We start from the raw sequence: 26,653 nt of genomic DNA, 5'->3' as shown, positions 1-26,653 counted from the left end.
AATAGACATATGCTAAGAAATATGAGGAGGGCGTAAATGTAATTTTACTAATACATATTTAAGAAATTAAATAAAACATAGCTGGTATGATTTAAATGACCAAAATACTATAGTACTTGTGCAGGTGGGTGACTTGAGACATCTTTCCATTTTTTAAACAGCAGACAAGCTCTTGGTTTCTGTGTTAAATAAGAAGCACATATTTATTGAGCTTTAGAAGAAAGTATTGTTAATGGTTGCATTGATTAGTAGCATAACTCTTATTTTAACTGGTAAGTCAGTGTTACTTAATTCAAGTATGATCAATAGACAAAATTTATAATGATACTATATTTTTGTAACTTTTTTTGCCACATAGCCTCAAGTTTGAGATCTGGTGAGATAAAACATATGTCTCCATTTTTTATGAATATTTGCTGGAACTGTAATTGCAACATTTTGACTTTTTAAGCAGCAGTGCATAGCTTTAAATGAAATGTTTAAAAATTATTTTTTTTTATTATGACCTTGCTAATGCAGACTATGTTTTTTTGTTCATTTAGTCCGTGCACCAGTTGCTGCCTCCAACGTACAGAGATGTCTGGCTGGAATGGAGTGATAGTGAGAAAAAAAAAGAAGAGCAGAATAAACTTGAAACTAACAAGCCACGGGACCAATTTATTACAAAGCTGCTCAATACAATAAAACAGCAGCAGCAGCAACTGCCAAGTGCTGTTGACAATAAAAACGAACCAGAGGATTCTTGGGAAGATTTGGTTACTGATGAAGACTTTGAAAAAATATCATTAAATCAGGTGAATCATGATGATTTGGAGGCTGCAAGGGCACTTTTCACAAAACTACAGTCATCATCCATATATAAGAGAATACTGAGGGACAGGGAGCAGCTACCTGTATATCAACACAAAGATAAAGTTATGGAGATCATATTGAGAAACCGTGTAGTCATTGTGGCAGGAGAGACAGGAAGTGGAAAGAGCACCCAGATACCTCAGTTTATTTTAGAGAGTATTCTAATGAGACAATCTGAATCACAGAAATGCAAAATTGTTTGTACTCAGCCCCGGAGGATCTCCGCCATGAGTCTGGCAGTCAGAGTTTCAGAAGAACTTGGCTGTGAAGATGGAGCAGGAACAAAGGTAAACAAACCATCCAGCAAAGTTTCATGTTTTACTGTGAAGTTTAAATGTGTTTTTGGGAATATATTTCACTTTTTCAAACCAAAAGATGTATGTATATATGTGTGTGTATATATATATATATATATGTGTGTGTGTGGTGTATATATATATATATATATATATATATATATATATATATATACACATATATATAAATATATATGTATGTATATATAATATCTCTTTTGGTTTGGTTTGTCACCACCCTTTAATTAATGGCCTGTAATAATTAAAAAAAGGCGTCATTCTCAATTACACAAAAGATAACATAAAAATTAATTTCCCAGAAAATGTATTATGCATGTGAGAATATGTTTTAATATGAAAACATATTATAAACTGTTCCTTTATATAATACTGAAAAACATTTTATGCATTTTTGTTCAGGAGAGGAACTATATTGACATACTGACTAACAAGTTACATGTACAGCCTATTTATAAGCGGTCAGGATAGAAGCTAGGATTTCTCCATTACCAAGACACAGTTTTCTAGAGGTGGTAATTTGGCAGATGCAGTGTTTTTTGCTGTATAATGAAAATGCACAAACATTTTGAGTCATTTCAGAAAGGCTGTCGGCTGCATGTTTTGTTTGAACATTTGTATATTTAGCATCAACGATTTCATTTGTTGGTCTCCATCAATGTAGTGGCACATTGTTGCGGTATAATTTGCAGTCCTTGCTTCTTTTCAGTAAAATAGCTCCAGATGACTGATTAGCTGCTCTGAAATACCTTGTATGTTAACATGTCTTGCTCTATCACTATACACTCTTGTGTGCATTTTCCTCTCAAGGCCATACAGTAAACTTTTTCCTTTCTAGTACTGCAAGTGAGGTAAGCTACTGCAGTCTGACCTTTCAAGCATCATGCTTGATTTGATATGTTTTTTAGATCTGCTGCTTTTGTGGTGCAGCACAGCATTCCACTTTTGGTAGCAAATACTGCCACCTTTTGGCTTGACAACATTCCTACATTCCTAATCCAAGCTACATTTGCTGTCTCTTCTTCAACTGGATTTAAAAAAAAAAAACTACTACTTGAATCTAATTGAAGTGCAGCCCTCATGTATTTTATCTGAATAGTTTCTAAATATAAAAGTCTTAACGTAAATTAATCAAATTAAAAGTTACTTGTCAACATCCCTAGTTCAAATACAAAGTATACAAATTAGTGATGGGCGATACTGCTCATTTTCTTTTCAAACCGATACCGGGTGATACTGAGGCCAGTATTGCCGATATCAGTACCAATACTGATGCAGCCAGGGTGTTGTCTTGCAAGCATGGTTAATCTACTGTAAAAATTTACGGTATGTGTGGACATCAAATAGTCACATTTTAAAAACTTTGGATTAGTAGACTATTAAATATAGTGCCAAATATTAGATTTCTTTACTTCTGTATTAACAGAAATTATTAAACATGTACAGTTTTTGCAAATTATCTGTGAAATAACAACAAATTAACTTACTACCATTTATAGAACTGTATAGAACCTTTTCTTTATGTCATGCCACCTGAAAATGTGGCATAATAAAATAACTTTTAATGAAACTACCAGTTAAAATAAATACTTTTGAAAATAGCAATCAATACAGCAACAACTGCTGCTTATTTTACTTACACCTTCTCTCACTGCCAAAGGGTGCCCCTAAAATAAACATTTTAATGTAAAGACAACCACATTGGGTTGGTATGTCAAGCTTCCTGCCCATACAGTCTGCGTGGTTATTTCCATATCTGTATATAGTATTTTTATTTAGAAACAATAGCATATTGACCTGCTTCCCTTTTAGTCTGTTTCTTTTTTGGCTTACCAACACCCTTGCTTTTGGAAATAATTCTTTCAAGGGTACCCACGAAACAGGAATCCCTATGTGTTTGGTATCCCAGCCTGCTTAGGGATGGGAATGCTTGCTGATGTTCTTGCCATCAACGCAATGGGTCCTGGTCCTGAGGTATTAACTTTTCCTCTAAATAGTGGCGCGTTTCAATCAGCCTTTCTGTGTCTGTTGTGCGGTGCTGTTGGATGAGAGTAGTTGAAGGTCAAAAGCTGCCCATATCCATCCTTTTGATGTAGATGGGGTAGAACTTGAGGTAGATGAAGAGGCAGTGCTTGGTGCAAATGCAGAGGTATAGGCCGGTTCTGGAAGATCAAAGTCTGAACTGGGATTACTGAATACTTGCATTTCATCAAGGAGATGCTTTTTTGTAGTTTCTATGTTCTCTTTGTCATGAAAAGCAATGTTTTTAAACCTAATCTCCAGAAAGGTGCTAGCAGCAAGACTGTGAAATGTTTCGATGCCATGAAATCTCCTTTTACATTGCTGTGCCAGTTAGACATAATAAATGCAGAAAGTGTGAAAATGTGCTCTAAGTGTGTCCATTCACCTCCCTAGAATGTTTTTCTCAAAAAAAAGTTAAAAGTGTTGCATATTTTTACTTGAAAAATATTCTTTAAATCTAATCTTTATACTATAAAACATCCAAAACACTAAAAGTACAAAGTCAGAAGTGTGGAATTTATAATAATGATACCAATAATAATATGAATAGCACACTGCACATATGAGTAACAGGAGTATCACGTTCAGATTCCCAGAATCACTTTCTTTTTCACTGCCTGAATGATAACGGATTCCCCTTGTTTCTTGCAAGATGCCATTATGAGGTGGGAAGAAGAAGCATCTATAAGTAACACTCGGCACTAACGTTTTTAACATTTTTGCAGCTCGAGTAAACCTCTAGTCTTTCGTGAGACACATCTATACCATTGTCCAAATGACACTTGGATCTAACACTAAGTTAAGCTTTAAATGTAACGTACTCCTCCCTAAAAACAAATATTGATTTTCTATTCAAGCAATTACAACAATCTTAGTGTATATCAGTTTACAATGCTAACATTACCTGGGTAGTGCCTGCCTTTCTGGAAGGCTTCTTTAAGAGTAGATTGCAGCAGCCGTGCTGGGCATTTTAGCCTGAGTCTACGTGCTCTTCCCTGATCGCCTTTATTGTAATTCCTCGTGTTCGGCAACATGACTGATTTTCATGCGTTTTACAAGGTTGGTGCTGTTGCCGCAATGATGTGCGGTCTTCTGACACATGTCACATTTTGCTTCATTATTGTTTAATGGGGTAAAATAACTCCACACAACACTTCTCTTTCTTTCTGTCATTGCCTCACACACACACATACTGTCAAACTGCTTTGGCAGGTGCGGTGGATCACAGCACAGCCAGTGTGATTTTAGGGCAATGCAAAACTTAAAGCACAGAAGGAAAAATAGCTCCAGTTTTGCACAGTATTGATACGTTTAATGTGAACATCATTGTTTAAATTAAGACATCTGGATCAAAAGTATCTATACTTTAGTATTGACCCGCCAATCCCTAATGTAAAAGTACAATTAATTGATAATTCACATCCCTATTTAAGTCTGTCTTGCATTATTTGTTAGCTAGTTCACAAAGTTTTGACTTCATCTGTTTCTTTAAAGACAACAAGGTGCTAAAAAAACTACTATATATAGTAACTGAGTTTTTCGTTTCTGACAGTGACCAACCCTCTCTGTAAGGAAGTGACAACCTGTTTTCTGCCTTATGTGCACTAGTTTTTAAGCTTTTCTTTGGAATTTTTTACAAACCAACTGGTATACTCCAATAATTAAATTTTGGAAAAAAAAAATATTTTGGTCGAGTAGAACCTTGTTTGATTATAGTTTATTTCTTTCCCCCAGAACTCAATGTGTGGTTATCAAATAAGAATGGAGACAAAAGCCAGTGAATCCACATGCATACTTTACTGTACTACAGGTGTTCTGCTCAGGAAGTTACAAAACGATGGTCTTCTTAGTCATATTTCTCATGTAATTGTTGATGAGGTAAGTGGTACCATGAATGAAAATTTTTTTGAGAAAGATAATTATTAATCTAATGTTTAAAATACTGTTTAGCAAAAAAGTCAATGGTACGGTGAAAAATTAATCAATGTATTAGCAAGATTTTTGTTACTTATAGAACACAAGTTTCAATGTAAGAACCTTCAACTGTGATATAGTTTTGTTATTGTATGTATAATTTATCAAACTAACACTTTATTTGGTGATCTCATGAAGTTACTTATCCTAGCACTCTTTTGCAGGTTTTAGTGACTTTTCAACAAGATTTTCCACTGACCATGCTTTTGACTTGTGGGGGGTGAGGTCAGAAACATATATGTCACTAAGTAGTATGATTAACAGTCATTGATTTGCTTTTTGTTTTTTGTTTTTTTTGCCAAAAAACATTAAATAGTGATTAATTAGCTGTTTTCAGTTAAATGGCCCTTTCTTGTCATAATTGTTCTAATGTGCTTTCATGAACTTTCATTGACCAGCAGGGGCCAATTTTACATGGACATTATCATTCCTTAAGTTGTTCATCTGTTAGTGCATTTGCAATACATCTTTTCTATATGATCTCTATGAAAACCTGATGGTTTTCTTCTAAAGTTGTTGTGAGATTTGTTTTTAGCAGGTATGCTGAATGCCATACGATAAATAACTTTCCACAAGGCTATCACATTCTGATAGCAATGAATACTCTTACATATATCATATTTGCTTAGAAGTTTTCAAAGACTCAGCAAGTTTGTTCTCTAAGACAATCTACATTTCTACTTTAGATTAAGGGCCCTCCAGATTTCCTCAAGTATCAGTTTCTTACCCAGTGAAAATGTGATTGGAGAAAGACCTTGGTGGTTAATAAAGGAAAAGAGCATCATACTTCCATGTGAATAGCCAGTATGGAGGAAAGGTAAATAAGGGCACTTAGAAAATACCAGCCAGGCATCCCTATCACTGCTTGCGCTATATCATTTTGGAAAGGAAAAAATCTTTTGACAGGATCCAGTTTGACTGAGACATCCCACCACCTTCAGATACCTACAAATCTATTGCAAAAGCATCTGATCACTGGTGGGGAGAAAGCAACTTTAGTGTGGGAGGTGAATTTACTCCCTAGTCACAGGGGGTCTGTTTTTTACCCATCTACACTTTTATAGGGCTACCTATTTTAAAAAATTCATCCACTGAAAATTTAACCTAAATTCCCCCTAGCACAAAATTGCCCTTTAGACCATTAGTCTTGTGAAAAATCATAATGATACTAATGCAAGTCTGACATTTATGAAGTTCTCCAAAGAGGTTCACACCAAATGGATAAGTGGCATGACCGAAGTGTCTAAGACAGAGTATGACAATTGTGGTTTGATCATGCATATGTGCCTTTCTGCATGATGCAGCCCTCTTAGTTTTATTTTGACCGTGTAGGTCTTAATACTGTACCTTGGTAGCTTCATTTGACACCTTGGCCATTGCAAGCAGCGATTCTGTCCTTTCAAGTTGTGTCTACAGATTTATTATATAACCATGCAAACTGTCTGTATTTCTGACTAATTAAGGTTAGAATTTCAAATGTAGTCGGTACCATTTTGCAAAGCTAAATTTGGAATTAACATATCAGACATTACATTTCGGATATATTTTAACTTAAACACTTTAACGTTCTCCAATCTGGCCAAAGTGTATTTACATAACGTTTTCATTGAAATTCTTGGGGGAACTCTGTTTTCACTAGTGAAAGTTAAATTACACATTAAGAAAAACAAAATTTAGCAGGGGGCATAAAATTTGAAAAGGCTTTGCCTTTACATATCCCTTTAGCTTCAGGTTTAAAAATGTTGATTAAGTTTAAGAAATGAGTACAGTTCCTTCACTGAAAGTCTATTTTCTGCAGTAAACGTGATGCTAACTACAACCATAATTTTTGTTAATCTTGATCTTTGTCTGGTGTATTTTGCATTAAGGACTGGTTACATATTTTCTAGTACTAGTGCATTTTTCATCTTATTAGTCCTTTAGGCTACTGGAAATTCTAGCCATGTGCTCATGTGTCATATTCATCGGCACCTCAGACTCACTGGTCTCCTTGTTGGCACACTCTGGTTAATATCTGTGCTCCAATTATTTTACACCAGACTCTCAGGAAATGGAAGGAACACGTAGATGCTTTTCTTTCACTGTGCCTTTTCTCAGAACACTGTTTGCAAAAGCATAATAATAGTATTAACAAATAAGGTGAGAAATCGTATGGTTTTTTTAAGTTTGTAGAAGTGTGGTATTCCCAATGTCTGTTCCTCCAAAGACAGCAACAGTGATTCTCCCTCCTGTTATACCTAACTCTTTCTTATCTCTCTATTATAAAAATAATCTTGGAGGGAAACACTAGTGAGAAGAGACATGATCTTCACGTGAAGATCACGGAAGACACTTAATACCAACGAGACAAAAGAGATTGGCCACGGAGCGTCTCGCGAGGACATTAAACATGAGACTTTGTGCCAACAGATTGACCCAGGAACGTCTCGCGGGGATGTAGAACATGAGATTCTTGCAAGACACGCCCTACTTACAACCAATGCCAAATAAGCCCATGGGCAGCAAAACACTCAGTCGTGTAAAGGCTTTGAGCACACACAGATCCAGGGCTCTCAGTGCATACAGTGGGTACGGAAAGTATTCAGACCCCCTTCAGTTTTTCACTCGTTATATTGCAGCCATTTGCTAAAATCGTTTAAATTTTTTTTTTCCTCATTAATGTACACACAGCACCCCATATTGACAGACAAAAAAAAGAATTTTTGAAATTGTTGCAGATTTATTAAAAAAGAAAAACTGAAATATCACATGGTCCTAAGTATTCAGACCCTTTGCTCAGTATTTAGTAGAAGCACCCTTTTGAGCTAATACAGCCATGAGTCTTCTTGGGAAAGATGCAACAAGTTTTTCACACCTGGATTTGGGGATCCTCTGCCATTCCTCCTTGCAGATCCTCTCCAGTTCTGTCAGGTTGGATGGTAAACGTTGGTGGACAGCCATTTTTAGGTCCCTCCAGAGATGCTCAATTGGGTTTAAGTCAGGGCTCTGGCTGGGCCATTCAAGAACAGTCACAGAGTTGTTGTGAAGCCACTCCTTCGTTATTTTAGCTGTGTGCTTAGGGTCATTGTCTTGTTGGAAGGTTAACCTTCAGCCCAGTCTGAGGTCCTTGGCACTCTGGATAATGTTTTTGTCCAGGATATCCCTGTACTTGGCCGCATTCATCTTTCCCTTGTTTGCAACCAGTCGTCCTGTCCCTGCAGCTGAAAAATACCCCCACGGCATGATTCTGCCACCGCCATGCTTCACTGTGGAGACTGTATTGGACAAGTGATGAGCAGTGCCTGATTGTTTCCACACATACCGCTTAGAATTAAGGCCAAAAGGTTCTATCTTGGTCTCATCAGACCAGAGAATCTTATTTCTCACCATCTCAGAGTCCTTCAGGTGTCTTTTAGCAAACTCCATGCGGGCTGTCATGGGTCTTGCACTGAGGAGAGGCTTCCGACAGGCCACTCTGCCATAAAGCCCTGACTGGTGGAAGGGCTGCAGTGATGGTTGACTTTCTACAACCTTCTCCCATCTCCTGACTGCATCTCTGGAGCTCAGCCAAAGTGATCTTTGGGTTCTTCTTTACCTCTCTCACCAAGGCTGTTCTCCCCCGGTAGCTCAGCTTGGCCGGACGGCCAGCTCTAGGAAGGGTTCTGGTCGTCCCAAACGTCTTCCATTTAAGGATTATGGAGGCCACTGTGCTCTTGGAAACCTTAAGTGCAGCACAAATTTCTTTGTAACCTTTGCCAGATCTGTGCCATGCCACAATTCTGTCTCTGAGCTCTTCAGGCACTTCCTTTGACCTCATGATTCTCATTTGCTCTGACATGCATTGTGAGCTGTAAGGTCTTTTATAGAGAGGTGTGTGGCTTTCCTAATCAAGTCCAATCAGTATAATCAAACACAGCTGGACTAAAATGAAGGTGATCTCAAGGATGATCAGAAGAAATGGAAAGCATCTGCAACAATTTCAAAAATTCTTTTTTTTGTCTGTCAATATGGGGTGCTGTGTGTACATTTAATGAGGAAAAATATTAATTTAAATGATTTTAGCAAATGGCTGCAATCTAACAAAGAGTGAAAAATTGAAGGGGGTCTGAATACTTTCCGTACCCACTGTATAAAGCGTATATGGACAATACGTTATAAATGAAATGTAGATGACTAAGCGAAGAAGAAAGCAGCACGGAATAAGGAGACTAAAAAACGTTGGAGAGAAAAAAAATAAAAAAGAATAATCTAGGTGCAAATTCAGAAAATAAGAAAAGTAATCATCAGCCCGGAACAAGTGGAATTGGGGAAAAAAAAAGCACATCTAATCGGGCTCAGAATTAAAAGACAGAGAGTTAAAGACAAAGTAGAACTTCATAAAGACGTTCACAAACGTTGGTGCTATACACAAAGAGAAGGTAAGAGAGTATGAAAGCAGTTGAATTCGAAAGGCTCAAAAAAAAACGGCATGATACACAGAGAAAGTTAAAGAATATGAAAGTAGGAAAATTAGAAAGTATGAAAAAAGAAAGTAAAGATCGCAGTAGCGCAAACAAATGGAGATTATTACTTGAAAAAAGGAAAATAATCACCACGGACCAGGTGTCATTGGAAAAAAAAAAGCAGGACAAAGCGATAAAAGACAGAATAGAAAACAATGTAAAACTTCATAAAGAGGTTAAAAAACAAGGGGGCCAAACGCATGCAAAGCTGGTTAGAGATAATGAAAACTGGAATTCAAAAGACGCGTAGAAACACATGCAGAGCAAGATACAGAATATGAAAGCAAAGAAAGTAAAGTAGCGCAGACAGATAAATTATTACTAAGAGAAATAACGAAAAGGCAAATAGAGATTGAATATATGGACATACGTGATATGTCAGAGCTATGTAAATATTGTAAGGCTTTGAAGTTTAAGTCAAGAGAATTTCAAAAATTTGGTTTACCTCACATGCATTTATTGGTTACTTTGCAAAAAAAAAAATCATTAACTGCTGATGATATAGATCATTATGTCTGTACTGAAATTCCAAACAGAGAAACCTATCCTGAATTATGGTACAAAGTCATTAAACACATGTCTCACTTTCCTCATTTAAAAGATTCAGCATATTGGGACTCGAAAGATTCCAAATATTGTTTTTACAGAAGTTGTGAAATAAAAGTGGCACTAATGAAATAGCAACAATTCAAAGAAAAAACAAAATCTTAAAAGTGTGTATCCAGAAAACTAAAAACGGGGGTTGGCGAGCGAAGCGAGCAGAGGGCGAAGCCCCTAGTCTTTTTAAATATAAATCATGAAATAGCTATAACTCCTGTTAAAACTATTACATCATCTATAACTGACCGCATGCCTAATTATTATTAATCGTACAAAATAATTTATCCTGTTTTATTTACTTTTTAGATATTACCAACAAAATGCTACACTTCGAACAATTTATTAATGTATATTTTTTTGCTCCGTATGAGAAATACAGGAGGCTGTTTTTTGCACAGTTTTTCTTCCTGGAATAAAAAGGTTGCGTGCACTTCATATTTTTTTACACTCCTGGTAAAGAACAGGTAAACATTTTCTTACTAGGCAGTGCTGTTATGCTTACTTAAATTACACTAGACATTCAGTGACTACATTTTTAATGAAGATTTAGGCAAACTATGAAAATGAACCATCTACATTTATTTATGTATAAAGTACTTAATTTTTATGGCACATGAACAAGTCAAACCTCCACAATTGCTTAATTTCTAGATTATGAAGAAATGATTTGTAATGATAATATTGTTTTATTAATATTAGGTAGTTTTATGAATCATTCTTCACTGTAATATTTTTCACCCTATCAACAAACTATTGAAAAGAACATACACTACAGTACATAGAATATCAGTGGTGTTGTTATATTATTGGTAGAATTTAATGGTATTTTGTTTATTTTTACATAATGAATAGCATAAGTAATAAAGCAGATCAAAATGCTTATGTGAGAGAAACAGGCCAAGAATGGCTTTAAATGTTAAAGCAGATATCTAGCAATTGACCAGTCTTTACAAATTATCATACATGAAAATAGCAATAATAGCTTTTTAAAGAGCTGCAAGACACCAATAAGAGCAGTAACTCAAAACGATTACTTTTGAACTTTAATAGTTTTAACAGATATTTATTTATTTATTTATTTTTACGGAAACACAATTAATTGAAGGTGACTTACAACATTTCAGATATAATTGATTACATTTGTTTTGTTTTTCCAGTTGGAGCACAGGCAGGTAAATCAACTTACTTATGGTTACATGGAGTGCCAGGAGCAGAATTTAAACCAACAACTTAAGTGTTTGAAGTCCAAAGCCTTAAACAGTATGCGACACTCCCTGCATTGTGAAGCACTGTACCAAATTATAAACTGCTAATTGAGGAGGAAAAATGTTCAAAAACTGTCTGTGCAAACATTAATTGTTGTATGGCAAAAATTACTATTTAAGGTAAAATCTGAATATCACAATTCTTCATAGGTGCATGAGAGAAGTGTACAGTCTGACTTCCTGCTGATCATTCTGAAAGAGATTCTTCAGAAGCGGTCTGACCTTCATGTAATCTTAATGAGTGCCACAGTTGATTGTGATAAATTTGCAAAGTATTTTGGTCACTGCCCAGTGGTGAGAATTCCTGGTAGGACTTTCCCAGTAGAGGTAAGTAAATGTATCGGTTTATCAATCCCAGCTACAACAATCTGGATTATATGTTACTTTACTGCAGAGCAATGCATTACACTACTGTCACTTTGGTTGATTTTATTATTTGCTTGATTGCCTATGTTTCATTCAGTTAGATAAACTTCATTGAACTTTTTTCATATCTGTATTAACATACATATTTAACTACTTTTTTCATAACTAGTGCAAATGGTGCTTCTTATTCTTACACTGTCTTCCAATGTGTATACTTGCATCTGTTGGGTATTTATGCTGTTTGACCTTAACTTAATTGTGTTACCAGGTTTTCTATCTTGAAGATGTGGTAGAACAAACTGGGTATAATTTGGAGCAGGACTCAGAATATTGTCAGAAATTCCTAGAAGAGGAAGAAGAAATTAATGTAAATGTCACAGGAAAAGGAGGCAGGACTCAAATACATCAGGTAATTAATTCACTTAATTTTATAATAGTAAATATTTTAGAAGATCACAATTTAAAAATTAAAACTAATTATAGTTACATGAAATAGATATTAATATAATACTGCATCTATGAAGTAGTCATTTAGCAAATTTTTCAAAATTCATATTTTAATATTTGTCCAGGAATTTATTGTAAAAGATTCTGGAAGTTGTTGTGAAACAGGAACACATTTGCAAGACTACAGCAAACGCACAAGGCACACTCTACAGTATATGAATCCAAATAAAATAAACATGGATCTCATTTTAGACCTTCTGGAATATTTGGGTAAGAAAAAAAAAATCATTTCTGTTTTTAAAGACAGTTTGAATTGTGATGTATTTTAATAATTTATATTTTTGGATTGAATTGTGGGTCTCTTGTAGGATGACTCCTGTTTTGCACCTCTTGTAGCTGGAATAGTTTGCCTATTGTCATCCTGATCTTGAAAAGATAGAGATTATAAAGTTAAATGCTGGATTGTATTATATGTCTTTTTTGTAGATTTGTTTATTTTTATTGAAAATAATTCTTGAATGTTATAAGTATCTCCCTTTTAAAGAGAAAAAAACATGCTTTTATATCTTTTATTAGCAAAAAGTACTCCTTCATTTGGGCACTTTGTTTCTTGCCATGATTTTTTCAAAGGAGCTGTTTTCATATAAATTGCCAGAAAAAAGTGTACCTTTAATATCATTGGTCTAGTGTTGAGCTGGTGGAAGAACTCAAAATCAATATGACAGTTCATGGATTTCAGTTCTTATACCAGCTTAATAGTATTCCAGTGATGTAACCATTCTGCTTTACTTTCAAGAGATATACAACAACAAATGCATTGTTTCATGTTTTATAAGTAAACTGTATTATTATTATTATTATTATTATTATTATTATTATTATTATTATTATTTAGACAGGACTCCACAGTTTAAAGAAGTCAATGGAGCAGTCTTAATATTTCTGCCTGGTTTGGCACACATTCAGCAACTCTATGACTTGCTTACCCATGATAAAAGGTTCCGTTCAAAAGAGCGGTAAGTTTCATACTACGTATATAAAGATTAACTGGTATCAACATTAGTCAAAAATAATATTAACTAAACTGCTTACTTGTTAAGTATGAATGTAATAAATTCCTTCTTTAACTGCTCCTTAATGTTCTCATGTAGAGTTGATGTATGGTTTAGAGGTCAGCAGTCATGTAATTTTTGTAACATATGTATTAAGATTGGTTAGCACTAAGTAGTGATTTTTGCAGTCTTAAGTAGAAGTAGGTAAGACAGATAAAAATTGCCTAAATAGCATTTTAGGTTTAATAGAACTTTGTCCTCTACAGCTGTCTAATGGCTTTGTAAACCATTGTTAGTGCGTATGATATTGCTGAAGTGAAAAAAATTACAATGCATGGTGATGGAATAGTAATAATGTTCATTCAAAATATTCATATTAAACTACTATATAGATAATTAATATTCTTTACTTATAATTCCTGTAGTCTTTTACTGTTTGTTTTCATATAAATATCATATAAATCTCTTTCAGGTCTGTGTTTTCACATATGAGGACAAAACCAATAAAACAAATCACTTAAGACTAACTATTCAACTTTTAGAGTCATTACAAACAAATACCTTATTGCTGCCAGGTGTACTGGTCATTGGAGCATAATTATACAGTATGCAGGATGTCATTGATTGGTTAATTGATTTTTCAAAAAAAAATTCATAAATAGTTAACAGAAACGCTGCATAATTTCATTTCCCTCCAGATATGGTAAAATAAACACCAATGCAAAAACAGACCTTTTAACGTGTCTGTGAAGATCCACAAAACTCAGTTGATTCACTGATAGTTTAGAGTAATGTTGTTTATCTTAATTAATGTATAAAGTCTAGTGTTTCTTTAACAGCAAGCAAATATAACATAAGGGAATTTCATTAAGATCATAAAATTAAAAAAAAAAATGAAGAAGATTTCGTTGAGGAAAGTGTAACTAATAATCCACTAAGCTCAAACTTTTAACAGCTACCATACAAATGACTTTTCAATGGTACAGAGTTCTAAAACGAAAGCAAACTACCTATAGGATGAAAGGTAAAGAATACAGATTTTGTTTGCATATTATTTATACAGTGATTACACTGTATATTTTGCAACTTGTGTCCATCCCTACAATTACTTAATTTATGTTCTGCAGCGGAGTCATTTTTTTGCAGCTGCTATGCAATAGGGAAAGTTGTGAAAGATGAAACATGTATGCCTTTGTCTTTTGCTATTTTGATACTTCTAAAATAAAACAAAAAACAAATGTCCACATGGTATAACATTCAGGTGATTTAGATAACTAGTTTGATGGATGGAGCATAATTACAGCAGTTTAAAACAGTTAACTTTAAGTTATTTCATGATAATCATCCAATCCAATTGAGATAAGGACACTTAAACACAAATACTTTTGTACTTTCATTAATAAAAAGATAACATAATGTTTCCTTTTTTAATAGGTTTGTATCATTGCTTAACAGATTAACTGACAAGCATTTTTTAATACAATCACACAATCTTTTCTAGTTATACAATATACATTTTTGGGATCTTTGTTTCACCATGCAAGTAATGTTCTTCCAACTGTACAATAAGTATTAGGAAAAGGTAAAACATTATAGAGTAAAATTGTTTTAAGTTCAGAATATATCTGTCCCTCCATGCATACATCCATATTCCTAAACCGCTTATCCAGGGCAGGGTCGCAGGGCATTTGGAGCTTATCCCAACAATTATCGAGCACAAGGCAGGAACAATACCTAATCTCAGACAGGTCACCAGTCCATCATATTATTTACAGTGTTACTACAGTCATGTTTTTTTACGTTTTTTATTTTGTAAGGCAAAATATGCTTTTTTATTTTGTGTATCATTTTAAACCGTGTACAATTTTAATCATATATTCCAAAAAAGCATATTGTTGCTTAACCTATTTCAAGGTACTTCTTTTGTGACAGCAGCTCACATGCACCATACATGCACCATATGCCATTTCATGTTTGCACTGCTCTACCTGGTGGTATTTTCAAGGTAGTGCATTAACCTCCTGAAATTTTATTTCTGAAACCTTGTGCAGTCTGCTGTAGGCAGCACACTAGAAAATAACACTGCATTTCTTCCTGATTTTTAGTGTCTCTCTCTGTAAATTTCACATTTTTCTGTATTTCAGACTACATAATATGAAACATCATATGAACCGTAACAGGTTTTCTTAAAATGAACTACATTTAGGCTGTAAAAAACTCCATTGGATACATTCCAGATGATTTTATATTTAAGAATTTCCAGCATTAGCTGAACTGTCTAATACCAATGAACTTAGAGAAGTAGTAAGAAAAAGAAATACTGTACATATAGTGAAAGACACTGAAATGTTTCTAAAAGGGCATTTTATTTTTTTCTCCAGCCGTCTGGAGGTTTTTTTTTTGTTTGTTTTTTCTGTCCCCCCTAGCCATTGGACCATACTTATTCTATGTTAATTAATGTTGACTTATTTTGTTTTCTTATTCTGTCTTTTATTTTTCTATTCTCCCGTGACCCTGTATTCAGATTCAGCGGGTTAGAAAATGGATGGATGGATGGAATTTTCTATTCTTTATTACGTAAAGCACTTTGAGCTACTGTGTGTATGAAAATGTGCTATATAAATAAATGTTGTTGTTGTTATTTTTAGTCATCTTGTCTTTCATTTTTAGTGATTGGTGCAAAAATTAACACATTCAATGTTTTGCCATGAATTTTATGGAGAGAAATATGTAGATCAGTCATTCTAAACATTGTGCATATATGTGTGTGTGTGTATATGTATATATTTATATATATATATATATATTTATATATATATATTTATATTTATATTTGTATATATATATATTTTTATGTATATATTTAGATTTTTATATATATATATGTGTGTGTGTGTGTGTGTGTGTATATATATATATATATATGTATGTATGTATGTGTATATATGTATGTATGTATGTATGTGTATATGTGTATATATATGTATATATACATACAGTAGGTACGGAAAGTATTCAGACCCCCTTAAGTTTTTCACTCTTTGTTATATTGCAGCCATTTGCTAAAATCATTTAAATTTATTTTTTCCTCATTAATGTACACACAGCACCCCATATTGACAGACAAAAAAAATAATTTTTGAAATTGTTGCAGATTTATTAAAAAAGAAAAAGTGAAATATCACATGGTCCTAAGTATTCAGACCCTTTGCTCAGTATTTAGTAGAAGCACCCTTTTGAGCTAATACAGCCATGAGTCTTCTTGGGAAAGATGCAAGTTTTTCACACCTGGATTTGGGGATCATCTGCCATTCCTCCTTGCAGATCCTCTCCAGTTCTGTCAGGTTGGATGGTAAACGTTGGTGGACAGCCATTTTTAGGTCTCTCCAGAGATGCTCAATTGGGTTTAAGTCTGGGCTCTGGCTGGGCTATTCAAGAACAGTCACAGAGTTGTTGTGAAGCCACTCCTTTGTTATTTTAGCTGTGTGCTTAGGGTCATTGTCTTGTTGGAAAGGTAAACCTTCGGCCTAGTCTGAGGTCCTTAGCACTGTGGAGAAGGTTTTTGTCCAGGATATCCCTGTACTTGGCCGCATTCATCTTTCCCTTGTTTGCAACCAGTCGTCCTGTCCCTGCAGCTGAAAAACACCCCCACAGCATGATGCTACCACCGCCATGCTTCACTGTGGGGACTGTATTGGACAAGTGATGATTTGTGATGATGGTTGTCTCCACACATACCGCTTAGAATTAAGGCCAAAAAGTTCTATCTTGGTCTCATCAGACCAGAGAATCTTATTTCTCACCATCTCGGAGTCCTTCAGGTGTCTTTTAGCAAACTCCAAGGTTTAACAGGAACTGTGCCTCTGGCCCTCCATTTCCTGATTACATTCCTTACAGTTGAAACTGACAGTTTAAACCTCTCAGATAGCTTTTTGTAGCCTTAAATATATTTCTTAGCTTTTCTGAGCGTCAACTGGATGATAACATACATACAAGACCGTAAGATTGTTGCAGTCTGCTTTATATGTGATTGTGGCTAATTGTTGGAGTGATGTTGATTGGAAGGTGCTTTGTGGAATAAAACTCTTTATTGTATTTATATTCTTACATTGTGGACTGTGTTGTTGTGTCTGGGGCTTTCTGGTGCCCCCTTGTGATTACTATGTATCATCTGGATGATAACATACATACAAGACCTCAAGATTGTTACAGTCTGCTTTAAATATATATATATATAATATATATATATATATATATATATATATATATATAGGAGATCAAATTTACAAACACTGTGCCATTTTCACCCAGGCTTTTTCTGGCTTGTTAAACCGTGAGTCATATCTTATTTTTTTCATTTAGAAATGTAATATTTCTTTTTAATTTTAGGTATAAAGTAATTGCTCTGCACTCCATTCTTTCATCTCAAGATCAAGCTGCTGCCTTCACGCTTCCACCTCTTGGAGTCAGAAAGGTAAGATTGATTTAAAAGACTCATTGTACAGACTGACTCAATACTGTTGTCAGTAGTGGAGGTAAACTGGCTTCCCACTCCTTTGTGCATAAAACTTGTCCAAACATTTTTGAACTTATCAGTCCATTCATAAACACTCAGAAATGATAAAATACTGTCTCTGTATTTTGCAGAAAGTCTCTTGTACACCTTCAACCCATAAAATGCAGATCGCTGCTTTCTGCTGTTTTCAGGTGCAAACAGAGGGTGGAGCAGCTATGTTCACCTCTAGATAAAAAGAAGAGAAACTTGCTGATCATGGTTAAAGCTTTATCACTGTGACCACAGACACGCCACATGTGTGCACATTTGTGCAGGGAAAGCTAAGTGTGCAGCCAAAACAATTAAAATTATCACAAAGTATGAATAATGGAGTTACCTTTAAAAGTGTGTGTGTGATTTACACACGCGCACACACTATCATATATAGAATTTTTTGACTTGTTGGAAAGACGTGGTTTAGCTTGATTGGTATTTTTAAACTGGCTTGGCATGTGTAAGCATTCGTGAACACATGGAAACTTGCTGCAGAGGTTGATTATGTTCCCCCTTGACTTTAGGTTTGGATTGAACTAGTTAAAAGTGGATGGATGAATGATTTCTGGAAATGTTGTTAAATTTTTCCCTTGTCTTTATCATTTTTCTCAATTTTTTTCCATTCAGATTGTTTTAGCAACCAACATTGCTGAAACGGGAATCACCATTCCTGATGTTGTCTTTGTTATTGACTCTGGAAAGACTAAAGAAAACAGGTATGATTTTAAAAATTATTAAACATATTTCCTGCTCCATTGACAGCAGGCAGAGTGTTATACTGGATTTATCAGATCATTTGGACAAATGTCAAAGTATAATGAAATCATAGGACTGTATTAAATTGTAGTGATGAAGACAAATGTAGAAGAAGTCCATTAAAGAACACATTATTATTTATATACAGAGCTTGAAGTGAGTGTACTTACCGTTCTTAGGTTTTACCAGTGCATACTAACAGTATTTGGTATAGTGTATACTGATATGCATCACACTTTTTTAAAACCTCAATTTTAATTGCATGGTATCTTATCATAGCACTCAAAACTCCAAGGGAGAATTAACCCTATTCCCTACCCAGCTTTCCAGGTGAATGTTAAAGTGTTCTGGAGCTAAAAACTCCAAAATGTACAGTTTCACCACAGATCATACAAATGTATTTTATGTAAATAAAGCTTGTATAATACTGAGCAAGACTTTTCCTGGGTGGAGAGTCATCAGCTTGCACAAATACTTTAACTTGTCATGGTAGTTTTCCAACTCTATTTCTGTATATTTTATGACAAAAGATCATGTACATATTTTGTGATATCTTGTTGAAGAGTTTGCCTGAGTAAGGGGTTGTTATGCCTCTGTGTTTGTGAAGCAAGATTTGCATTTGCATTTATGAAATTAAATCAAATACAATTACTAGAAATAGGACTCATGCAGAGAATTGCAATTTATTCTTATACTTTTTGTGATTTTAAATGGATAGAACACAAATTTAATGATTTAATTATTTTGGTTATCACATAATAGCTTTAAAGTTGTGCTGGTTCACTGAGATCTAGTAACGTATTGTTGATGAATTTATACTTTTAAGACCCAGAATAATGATCCATAATCGCCAATGAAGATACGAAAATTTTAAATATTGAATTTCTTTTTGTCATCTACCTTTTAGTTCACTGTTTTCCATGGAGTTTTCTGCCTTAATTGTACACTGACAGTTGCAGATAAAGGGGAACAGTCATCTTTTATCTTTATATCTTTTAATAGAGAAAAGTATGCTTTCAAGTGGCAGCTTTGAAAAAAATCATGGCATGAAACAATAGACATTTTTTGTGTAAATTAATAGAAAAGAATGGATAGGTGACATCACTGGTCTGTTGATGAGTTGGGGAAGAGCTCAGATCCTGAGAACGAAATTGAAAAGCTGCATCATTTCGTGCCCAGGGCTGCTGTTTGTGATTCCCAGTTTGACAGTGCCGGTTAACAGACACTAAAGTATTCATAAAACCTTAAACACTTACTGATTTGTGTATGCAATCTCTCAGTTACAAAAATTGTGCATTCAAGACTGACTGTTCAGATCAGCCAAAGAAATTTTGTTTAATCCTAAAAGAGTGAAGGAATAATAGACTGTCCAATATACTTGTTTACAGGCTCATAATAATCAATCAGTTTGTATCCATCCTGCCATATCCTAACACAGGGTCACGGGGGTCTGCTGGAGCCAATCCCAGCCAACACAGGACGCAAGGCAGGAACAAATCTCGGGCAGGGCTCCAGCCCACCGCAGGGCACACACACCAAGCACACACTAGGGGCAATTTAGGATCACCAATGCACCTAACCTGCATGTCTTTGGACTGGGGGAAGAAATGGGAGCACCCAGAGGAAACCCACGCAGACACGGGGAGAACATGCAAACTCCACGCAGGGAGGAACCCGGGTATCCTTACTGGGAGGCAGCAGTACTACCATTGCACCACCGTGCCACCCCGCTTATAATGATGTTTTTGTAAAATGTAATTAACAAGGTGGTTAAGTTTGCTTGACCTTGAAAAAGGTAAAATCGAGATACCATAGGATCAGATGGAATTATTACCTGGACGAGTATATGGAAGATGACATTTTATTTAAAATATTATAGAAGTTAAAAATGTTAGCTTTGACTGCGCATTGGGGTCTGAAAATTGCAGGAGTAATGTAAGAATCATGTTGGACTTGTCACAGTCCACAAGCAGACAGTGTACAGAAGTGATTAAGAAACCCAGTAGCATGTTAGGTTATGTGGCACTTTGTGTGAAGTACATATTAAGGCAGGTTATCCTTACACTGTATAATATCCTATTAAGGCTTCATCTAATACAAAAGAAATACAACACAAAATCATTCAAACTGTTAATTTAAAATAAGTTTAACAACAAGAAAACAACCAGACAGATGATGGATAAAGGTAAATTTCACACCAATGTTAGACAGTTTTTGTCTTCACAAGAAATATTAAATTATATAAAGTTATATAAAGTTACCAAGTAATGTTTTCAATAGTAGTACTTTAGTTACCTTCAAAACTGAACTGAATGTTGTTCTGTGAAAGTCAGGCATGTAAGGATTAACATACTGTGTTGTGTTGCTGTTTTAAATTTGCCGTAAAATTGTAATATGTGCATACTGTCAGTACCACATGCATCACCAGGCAGATGGAAAGTGAATGAACATTTTGGTTAAATTAAGTGGACAACAAATCTTACACATGACCTGTTCCTTGTTCTTTTGCTTACTGTAGTTATGTTTGTGTTGATTTGCAGGTACCATGAAAGCAGCCAAATGAGTTCCTTGGTTGAGACATTTGTTAGTAAGGCAAGTGCTCACCAGAGACAAGGTAGAGCTGGACGTATTAGGGAGGGTTTCTGTTTCCGTTTGTTTAGCCAAGAAAGGTAAGTACATTTTAAGTGAGATTTATTCTGTCAAAAATCCATTGGCTATATAAATCTAAATTGTCCACTTTGCTTAAAACACAACTTTTTCATATAGCCTATGGTTTTTACTACATATGTACATAATTTGCATTCAGTTGAGAACAAAGATCACAGTATTATTATACAGTGATTTTATTAAGATTGTAATAATCTAGGCATCATATATTAAGACAGTGATCTCAAGGGGTGATGATAATGTTGTATGTGATTTAAAAAGATTGTGTCCTTTTGTGGAGAAATCATCCTCCATTGTCATCAGCTAGTAAACCACACATTATTGTAAATTGTGTTTAGACTGTGTAATTGTACTAACCTTTTAACTCTTATTTACTGTTACAGGTATGAAAGCTTAAGTGACTATTCTGTTCCAGAAATTTTGCGAGTACCATTAGAAGAGCTCTGTCTGCACATAATGGTATGACTTGCCAATATTATTTATATGATTTCTTTTAATTCCATTCTTCTGACCAGCTCCTTTGCAGCTTCCTTTGCAGCTTTATATTTGCTAGTATTTAAAACCCATGACCATTTAAGACCATTAAGAAAATGCTCAGACATTTTTTTTATAATTTTGTGAATACTTATATTAATAATCACCGATTTAAAAAATAATAATAAAAAAAAAAAAATAGCATATAACTTTAAGATTTAACCCAAATGAATACTGATTGATAATACTACTTACAAATAATTTAATTAAGAAAATCAGAGTAAAATTGAATTATTCAATATAGCTTTGTCCATGGAAAGTAAACCAAATTGAACTTTTTTGCTTTCCATCTTTTAGTTCTGCAAGTACTGGAAAAATATTTATGAAAAGTCACTTTCATTTTTAAAGATATTATTGTACAAGTGTACTCTTCTTTTTTTGTATAATTGAACTGTGTGTTCACTCTTCCTAATGTACAACCATTTAAATGTGTTTATTCTGTCAAGTCCAACCTCTTTACTTTTTTTTTTTTTTTACTCTTTACACAATTTAACCACCCATCCATACCTTGGACCCCCTTTGTCCATTCCCACATTGCATGTAGTCCTAAGATTATCTGGGCATCAATTTAAAATTATATTTAGTATGTAAATTACATTCTCTGTGCTGTTTTGGTCTAAACTGTATTTGAGTTGCATTATTCTTTTAAACTCTGACTTAATCACACTTCAGAAAATGTTAAACTGTTTCTTAACAACTCAACTCCATCTTCCTCAGTGATGCATTTTTCATCATTTTGATATTCAGGAGTATCCTTTTTTGCCTTACTCTATAGCCACAGGTAGCACAGTAAATAATAATAGTAGTGAAAGTAATAAAAGACACAACTGATTTAAAGCATTTCTTCTGTTATGTAATTTTATTTAATGTAATGTTCAGTTTTTTGTTGTGTTTAAAATGAAAAAAATAATGCTGATTACAATACACAGTATCTATTTCAGCAGCTTCTTCTTTGCTGACCCATTATATTTCCCCCTTTACAGAAATGTAATTATGGATCTCCGGAAGATTTTCTATCAAGAGCACTTGACCCTCCACAGACCCAAGTTGTCAGTAATGCTATGAATTTACTAAGAAGAATTGGCGCTTGTGATACAGACCTTCCCAGACTTACTCCTCTGGGACAACATTTAGCGGCATTACCTGTCAATGTGAAGATTGGAAAGATGCTGATTTTTGGAGCCATATTTGGCTGTTTGGAACCTATTGTAAGTTATTCTATTCAATACACAGTGCCAAATATTATGCCTAGTATAGCTTAATTGAATTCAGTAAATATAATGTTAGTAAATATGACAGTTTTAAATATTTAAAAACTAAAAATATTTACATTTTTTTTTTTTATGAGTGAGGCATAGAAACAGCCTCTTTGTGTTTTGGTCCTATTCTGCAACAAGTATACAGTATATCTTATTCACTTTGGGTCCAGAAAATTTAGTTATTGGTTATTTTACAAAAAAGTAACTTCTTAGCTAAACATGCACTCAACCAGAATAAAAGAGTCTGTTAACTCTGTTTATTCAAATATTTATTGCTTGTTTGACATTTATAAAAAAAATAAAAAAGAACATCTGACAGACTTCATATCCATTCCCTTTGGTTACTCATCTATTATTGAGCTTTAATGTTTCCAGTACTTTTATTTTACACTGCCTTACCAACTTTCTGAGCAGATACACATTTTCTTGAATAACAAATGAAGAGTGGTAAATTTTAAACTTAGATATATTATTCCCACCCTGCAGCAGACTGCCATCCTGTCAAAGGATTATTGCTGTCTTGCTCTTGATCCTTGCTAGTATAGAGTTCAGTGGCGGCACAGTGGATAAGTGGCTTTGAAGATGTAATCCAGTTAATTGTCTTTTATTGTAAGGCACCTTTTCATATTATGACTAAAGATGTGTGATGCAAGCCTACTGAAAAGACCAAAGTGAGAACACATTATTAAGTGAATACAGGAAAGAAAGAGCAGTGAATAAAAATATTAACACTACATGGGCATTCAATTTGGATGACTGTGTCAGTAGGTGCTCCTACACTACTGAATTCATACCAGACTTATCTGACAATAAACATCTCATTATGCACTGTCAAGATATTTTTACAACTAAGTTTCTACTCCCATACCCCCTTCTCCAAAACCAAACACTTATTATTATTTTAATACTTTCAACATATTTAAAAAAATGTTTCAACAGTAAGGCACTTACTTTTTGTTAAGTTGTCTTTACATCTCAAGAAAAACGTAATGTTTAGCTACTGAAGACGCCATTTTATTGAATGCCGAAAGTGTAATTTTATCCCATTCCTCTTGCAAACAAGTCTTTAATATGTGCTACAGTATAGGGTCTTTAATGTTGCATTTTATATTTCAGAATGCACTACATGTTCTCAATTAGGAACATGTCAGGACTGTAGACATGCCAGTCAAGCACTCACACCTCTTAATAATGTAGCCATGCCTTTGTAATGTGCACAGAACATGGTTTTGCTGAAATACGCCTGGGGCATCCAAGGAGGAGATGTGGTCTTGAAGGCAGGATATGTTGCTCCAATATTTTTTACTTTTCAGCATTAATGATGTCTTCTCAGAATTGCAAGTTACCCTTGGTCGGGGCACTAACACAACCCCATACCATCACACACACTAGCTGGTAACAGTCTAGATGGTTCTTTTTTATTTGGTTCACAGGAGTAGAAGTGGATTTTTTCCTAGAAAAGATGTGAATTATTGATTCATCCAACCACAATACACATTTCTACTGTGTGATGGCCCATTCCAAATGTCTCAGAGCTCAGAGAAGTTGATGGTGTTTCTGGACACTGTCTGAAGGATCAGATCATGGGCAGTGAACTTTGGCTTGCATCCTTCCCCTTTATGCACCAAAATTTCTCCAGATTTCTTCTATTTATATTATGCACTGTTGAAGGTGAAATACCCAAATCCATTTCATTTTGTCTTTGAGAAACATTGTTTTAAAACATCTGAATAATTTTCTAATGCGTTTATGGGAAATTGGTAATCCTCAGCCCATCTTTACTCCTAAAGGACTAGGCTTTTCCTGTATGCAGCTTTTATACCAAAGCATGATTACAATCACCTGCTGAACGTCATCAGTTTTTACTCAGATTATTTTCCTTTTTAACTCACTATTGATCCTTGATTATCCCATCCCTAAATTTTTTGACTGTGCTGCAGTCAATCAATGGGAAGAATGGACATGTACTTTAGAACAAATGGAAGTTGACCAGGCTAAACATTAAATACCTTGTTGTTAAAGTGTTTATGAAGGATAATAAGTCAAAGTGATATACACCTTCTAAAAAATATATTTATATAAACATTTTGAGGGCAGAACAGTGGTACTGTGGTTGCACTGCTGCCTTGTAACAAGGAGGCTGAGTTTCACATCCCAGGTCCTCTGGTCATGCCCTGTGCTTGCTGGAATAGGCTACAGCTTTCTGTGACCATGCTCAGGATATAGCAGTACTTTAAAATGGATGGATGAGTTTATAAACATTTTCACTTAGTCAAATTAATCTCGTGCAAGGTTTCTTTTCCTGGTGATAGTAATATTGCACAGAAGTTTCATTCTTTCTGCTTTAACTTTTAGTCTCATTTTTCAATCAGATTGAAGGATTTCATGACTATACTCTAGTTTGGATATGTAGACAAATCAAAAGAATTTATTCAGGGACTTTGCTTCTGCTTCATCACCGTGACCCGGTACAGCTTTTGGAAAACTGCAGCAAAACTGCAAATGTGCAATTATAATAATTATTATTACTGGCAATTATGAAGAACTGAAGAATGCTAAAATGATTACTATCTATAACTTCTATTTGTTTATTTTTGATTCAGGCAACTATAGCTGCTGCAATTTCAGAAAAGTCCCCATTTATTACACCAGTGAACAAAAAAGATGATGCCAACCTGGCAAAAGCAACTTTAGAATTGGCCAATTCAGATCACCTAACAGTTTACAATGCATACTTAGGGTAGGTGATTTTTCTGATGTTTGCATTCCCATATATTTGCTAAGCATTGTAAATTATTCTTATCTACTACATGTAACAGCTTTATGTCCAATGTGACAAGCCTTCAGGGATGGGTACATTTCTAAAATGTAATAAAAACAGTTAAAATGGATTTTCTAAGGCTAAATATGTCACACCTTCAAATCCACCTCATGTAATTAAAAACGACTTGACTACAGGGAAAGAAAAATACTTGGAATAAATACATTATAAGCTTTAATCATGCTAATTATTTTAAATATTTACTGCTACCCGATTTTGTTTTACATTATTGGAACAATGGTATTAAGTTTCTAATACTGGGCATGGAATGCCTTTGAAATGATCATCCTCACTTTGAAAAATAATTTGTCTCGGTTTTTGGTGGACTTGCTTCTGATATTTACATTTTTTGTAATAACCCTAGTTGTTGATGATTTTTAAAACTTTAGAATGGTTTTCTTTATTATCACTTTTTTAATATTAGTTTAGTTTTCTCACACAACATTTACTTTTATTTTTGTTGTGAACATTTTTTAATAGACTTCAACATTGTCTTCTGGTCCATCCTGCCTCTTGTATAAGTGGTTAGTTGTATCAGTGTAATTCGTTGGTTAAGTGATTGCATGACTCCAAAATCACAGCTAATCTTTGTTGTCTAGGTGTTCCAGAGACTAGTTAGTGAATTAACCTTCTGTATCTCTGTTTGTACAAACAGTATAAAAATATTACATTTGCTGCTAAATAACTTTATATT

The 26,653-nt window shown here is 34.5% G+C and overlaps 1 protein-coding gene across 1 annotated transcript in view; it reads left to right on the top strand.

Annotated features, from left to right (window-relative positions):
* dhx29 (DEAH (Asp-Glu-Ala-His) box polypeptide 29) overlaps positions 1–26,653 on the top strand; it is a 55,708-nt gene that overhangs the window by 22,513 nt on the left and 6,542 nt on the right. The window contains exons 11-22 of the mRNA XM_039750351.1: positions 543–1,139; positions 4,923–5,066; positions 11,659–11,835; positions 12,143–12,283; positions 12,447–12,591; positions 13,217–13,337; positions 17,763–17,847; positions 18,550–18,638; positions 21,219–21,347; positions 21,729–21,804; positions 22,863–23,087; positions 25,742–25,878. Of these exons, the coding sequence (XP_039606285.1) occupies positions 543–1,139; positions 4,923–5,066; positions 11,659–11,835; positions 12,143–12,283; positions 12,447–12,591; positions 13,217–13,337; positions 17,763–17,847; positions 18,550–18,638; positions 21,219–21,347; positions 21,729–21,804; positions 22,863–23,087; positions 25,742–25,878 (2,066 nt within the window). The remainder of the gene's footprint in view (positions 1–542; positions 1,140–4,922; positions 5,067–11,658; positions 11,836–12,142; positions 12,284–12,446; positions 12,592–13,216; positions 13,338–17,762; positions 17,848–18,549; positions 18,639–21,218; positions 21,348–21,728; positions 21,805–22,862; positions 23,088–25,741; positions 25,879–26,653) is intronic.

Source organism: Polypterus senegalus, chromosome 4 (genome assembly GCF_016835505.1).
Source record: "Polypterus senegalus isolate Bchr_013 chromosome 4, ASM1683550v1, whole genome shotgun sequence".
Taxonomy (NCBI): domain Eukaryota; kingdom Metazoa; phylum Chordata; class Cladistia; order Polypteriformes; family Polypteridae; genus Polypterus; species Polypterus senegalus.
The sequence above is the reverse complement of the archived record's forward strand: the minus strand, read 5'-3'. Positions and strand labels throughout refer to the sequence as shown.